General features: G+C 45.8%; 1 protein-coding gene across 1 annotated transcript in view; it reads right to left on the bottom strand.

The window, feature by feature from the left end:
• Window positions 1-4,496, bottom strand: part of LOC125178797 — a 9,537-nt gene that overhangs the window by 1,436 nt on the left and 3,605 nt on the right. Inside the window, exons 4-8 of the mRNA XM_047883444.1 lie at window positions 3,941-4,055; window positions 3,000-3,030; window positions 2,422-2,530; window positions 1,321-1,556; window positions 48-463 (exon numbers count right to left, since the gene is read on the bottom strand). Of these exons, the coding sequence (XP_047739400.1) occupies window positions 48-463; window positions 1,321-1,556; window positions 2,422-2,530; window positions 3,000-3,030; window positions 3,941-4,055 (907 nt within the window). The remainder of the gene's footprint in view (window positions 1-47; window positions 464-1,320; window positions 1,557-2,421; window positions 2,531-2,999; window positions 3,031-3,940; window positions 4,056-4,496) is intronic.

Raw genomic sequence — 4,496 nt, 5'->3', positions numbered from 1 at the left:
GGCCTGCAGTGAGAGAAATGAGTGGGACTTTGTCCAGGTCCAGGTACAGGCAGCAGGTTGTGGCGTCTTGGGCCAGAGCCAACGCTGCTCCTGGCCTGCAGTGAGAGAAATGAGTGGGACTTTGTCCAGGTCCAGGTACAGGCTGCAGGTTGTGGCGTCTTGGGCCAGAGCCAACGCTGCTCCTGGCCTGCAGTGAGAGAAATGAGTGGGACTTTGTCCAGGTCCAGGTACAGGCAGCAGGTTGTGGCGTCTTGGGCCAGAGCCAACGCTGCTCCTGGCCTGCAGTGAGAGAAATGAGTGGGACTTTGTCCAGGTCCAGGTACAGGCTGCAGGTTGTGGCGTCTTGGGCCAGAGCCAACGCTGCTCCTGGCCTGCAGTGAGAGAAATGAGTGGGACTTTGTCCAGGTCCAGGTACAGGCAGCAGGTTGTGGCGTCTTGGGCCAGAGCCAACGCTGCTCCCGGCCTGCAGTGAGAGAAATAAGTGGGACTTTGTCCAAACAACGCTGCTCCTGGCCTGCAGTGAGAGAAATAAGTGGGACTTTGTCCAAACAACGCTGCTCCTGGCCTGCAGTGAGAGAAATGAGTGGGACTTTGTCCAAACAACGCTGCTCCTGGCCTGCAGTGAGGAAAATGTGTGGGTCAAATAGTCCATACATTGTATGTACGTAGCTCTGATAGACCTGTTAACCGCTTAAAAGTGAGTCTTGCGTCACAATTTGGACAAGATGACCACTTCACTCCCTGAGTGCAGGCCACATACACCTAACTCGCTGACTGCGTCACAATTTGGACAATAATACCACTTCACTCCCTGAGTGCACGCCACATACACCCAACTCGCTGACTGCGTCACAATTTGGACAATAATACCACTTCACTCCCTGAGTGCACGCCAAATACACCAAACTCACCTACAGCGTCACAATTTGGACAATAATACCACTTCACTCCCTGAGTGTCCGCCACATACACCAAACTCACTGACTGCGTCACAATTTGGACAATAATACCACTTCACTCCCTGAGTGCACGCCAAATACACCAAACTCACCTACAGCGTCACAATTTGGACAATAATACCACTTCACTCCCTGAGTGTCCGCCACATACACCAAACTCTCTGACTGCGTCACAATTTGGACAATAATACCACTTCACTCCCTAAGTGCACGCCACATACACCAAACTCACCTACATCGTCACAATTTGGACAATATTGCCCCTTTCATCTCTTTGAGTGTCCGCCACATTCACCAAACTCACTGACTGCGTCACAACTGAGACAATAATACCACTTGACTCCCTGAGTGCCCAGCTCACCGGCCGCTGTAGACCGCAGCCTCGCAGAGATGCTCCAGAGCCAGGCAGGTTTTCTCCAGCATTTTCAACGCCATCATTTTTTTAGGCTCAGTCACGTAGGCCTCTTCCATGAGGAAATACACTGGGAAAAATATCGGCTTGAAATGCTTGGGTACCTCAAGTTCTGGTAGAGTTCTGAAGACGTTAGGGATGTTTTGGTGGGCGACATGGGCATCAGTCCAGAGTGTGGGCACCAGCTGGGGGCATGGGCAGCGAGTGAAGGGTAGGGGTTAAATAATAATGAATAATATAATATAACATAATATAATATAATATAATATAATTTAATATTATAATATATAATGTAATATAAAAACAATTCGAAGCAGACTAAAATAATATTCATTGATGATGTCGCTCAAAGTCTCGTGGTAAAAACACTTGAATGCCTGAAGCACAAATAGAACCTGAAAGCCCCAAATGGCCGCTTCTTTCTCATGACTATGGGTTAAATCAGCCCCAAAGGGTTGCTTCTCACGCAGAACTATGGGTTAAATCAGCCCCAAAGGGTTGCTTCTCACGCAGAACTATGGGTTAAATCAGACCACACAGACAATTCTTTACCCTGAGATCACAAGGACTGTGGTAGTTGCTCTGGGCAGCGCGGGCGCCTCATCTAATCAAGTAACCAAATTTTATCTTGAGACCACAAATGTGCTGCTTAGCGTCGATTTGTTGTAGCCTAAGAAAACTGAAACGCGCAAAGAAATAAATTGAAATAAAGAAATAAAGTTTGTCCAAATAACGATGGTGTTTCGACCTGACCCACTTAGACCATTTAGTTTATATTTTGATAATAAATGAGTACCGGTAAGACTTAGTGCTCACTAAGAAAGATGAATGGGTCATGTTTTCCCATAGGGGGGCAAAACTGGATCAAGATGACCCACAAAAGCGGAAGAATTGCGTAACAAAAACTACGGTAAAATTTAACGAAAGATATACTACTCGGCAACCTTGCAGTTGTAGTTGCCATCCAAGCCACGGATGACCTCAATGGTGGTAGACATGCAAAACAAAATATGCTCGAGTAAAAACATTAAAAATATACTACGTGGCAACCTTGGAGTTGTAGTTGCCTTCCAGGCCGTGGATGACCTCAATGGCGGCGGCCATGTCGTGCAGAGCCTCCAGGAAGATGTTGGCGCATTTCGGCTGCCGTCGCGGGAAGCTGGAGGACAGAACTTTATCCATGAGTATTAATTGAGGAATGAGTGAGGTTTGTTCAAATATTGACGCACTTTTTTGCTTCTATGAAGGTCATCCTGACCAAGTTTAGCCCTGCAAACGAGTCGAACAATTCTATATACAGGGGACTGAGCACAGAAAAAGGAATGGATCATTTTGCCAAAATAGTGACACGCTACTGGCATTGATGCGTGGTTTTACCGAGCAAAGGTGGGTCAGGATGGCCCACGCACATAAGCAAAAAGTGCATCGATATCCGGACAAAATCTCTCAATTTTTCTCAGTGATAGATAAGCCGACATTACAAGAGTGAAGATACAAGATTTTTGCAGAACAAGTCAAATTTCTTAAAGGTCAGAATTAACTGGAAGTTTGGAACTCAAGACATGAGGTGACAATTAATTTCATATGTATAATGTTGCTCATCATAATATATAAATAAAGTTACTCACAGGAGGATGTCTCTTTCATTGTTGAACTCTCCTGCGGGGACCCAGGTTGATGAAGGAAGATTAACAGGGAGTCAAGGGGAGGGGGGTAAAGATCAAATAAGAAATTAGGTTTGCATGCAAGATATACATATTTGGCTGATGGGTAACAACCTTATTATAAGATGGCTACATATTTGTCGAACAGTGACTCAATCCACGTCAAAAATTGGCAACATCCTCGTCAAAAAGTGGCAACATCCTCGTCAAAAAGTGGCAACATCCTCGTCAAAAAGTGGCAACATCCTCGTCAAAAAGTGGCTACATCCTTTCAAAAAGTTGCTACATCCTTGTCATTTGGGCATCCTCGTCAAAAGTGGCTACATCTTTGTCAAAAAGTGGCTACATCCTTATTACAAGGTGGCTACAAAACCTACCTGTCAATAGGTGGCAACATCCATGTAAATCGAGTTATATCGAAATATTTGGAAAGATAATAAATCCTAATTAATATGTCAAAAATAACAAAATTCAAAACGAAAAAGGCCAAGACTTGCTTCAGTTTCTACTATCACTCAGTTTAGAAATTGTAATTTATATTTCAACTCAAATTTGGTAATTTATATTTCAACTCAAATTTAGTTAATTTACATTTCAACTCGAATTTGTAAGTAGTTGCAGAATCGATCCAAATACTTGAGATGCTAATACTTAGTTCACTACAATCGTATCTGTCAGAAAAATGATTAAAACATATCGTCCAAATAGTAACATTTTCTGCATGAGGGACTAATACGCCCTTTTATCGAGTTAGGATGACCCAAGCAGCGATTAAAACTGGGTCACGATGACTCACAATGGAACTAAAACTGGATCAGACGGACCCACTGAATGACTAGAGTGCATTGGTATTAGGACTTTGTCCCATCCATTTTTCTGATTGCTGTGTGCACAGAATTTCTCACCGCACAGGTCCCCGGGAAAGCTCTCCTTGGCACACAACTTGCGGTTCACGCTCTCGTTCTCGTACAGGATCATGACCCGGTGCTGGGACAGGTAGAACCCCAAGATGGCCGCCTCCTGCGGAAGTAAAGGATCATGACCCTGTGCTGGGACAGGTAGAACCCCAAGGTTTGGGACAGGTAGAACCCCAAGATGGCCGCCTCCTGTGGAAATAAAGGATCATGACCCGGTGTTGGGACTGGTAGAACCCAAAGATGGCCGCCTCCTGTGGAAGTAAAGGATCATGACCCTGTGCTGGGACAGGTAGAACCCCAAGATGGCCGCCTCCTGTGGGGGAAAGGATCATGACGCGGTGTTGGGACAGGTAGAACCCCAAGATGGCCGCCTCTTGCGGAAGTAAAGGATCATGACCCGGTGTTGGGACAGGTAGTACCCCAAGATGGCCGCCTCCTGCGGAAGTAAAGGATCATGACCCGGTGCTGGGACAGGTAGTACCCCAAGATGGCCGCCTCCTGCGGAAGTAAAGGATCATGACCCGGTGCTGGGACAGGTAGTACC

Source organism: Hyalella azteca, unplaced genomic scaffold (assembly GCF_000764305.2).
Source record: "Hyalella azteca isolate HAZT.00-mixed unplaced genomic scaffold, Hazt_2.0.2 contig12893, whole genome shotgun sequence".
Classification (NCBI taxonomy): Eukaryota; Metazoa; Arthropoda; class Malacostraca; order Amphipoda; family Hyalellidae; genus Hyalella; species Hyalella azteca.
The sequence above is the reverse complement of the archived record's forward strand: the minus strand, read 5'-3'. Positions and strand labels throughout refer to the sequence as shown.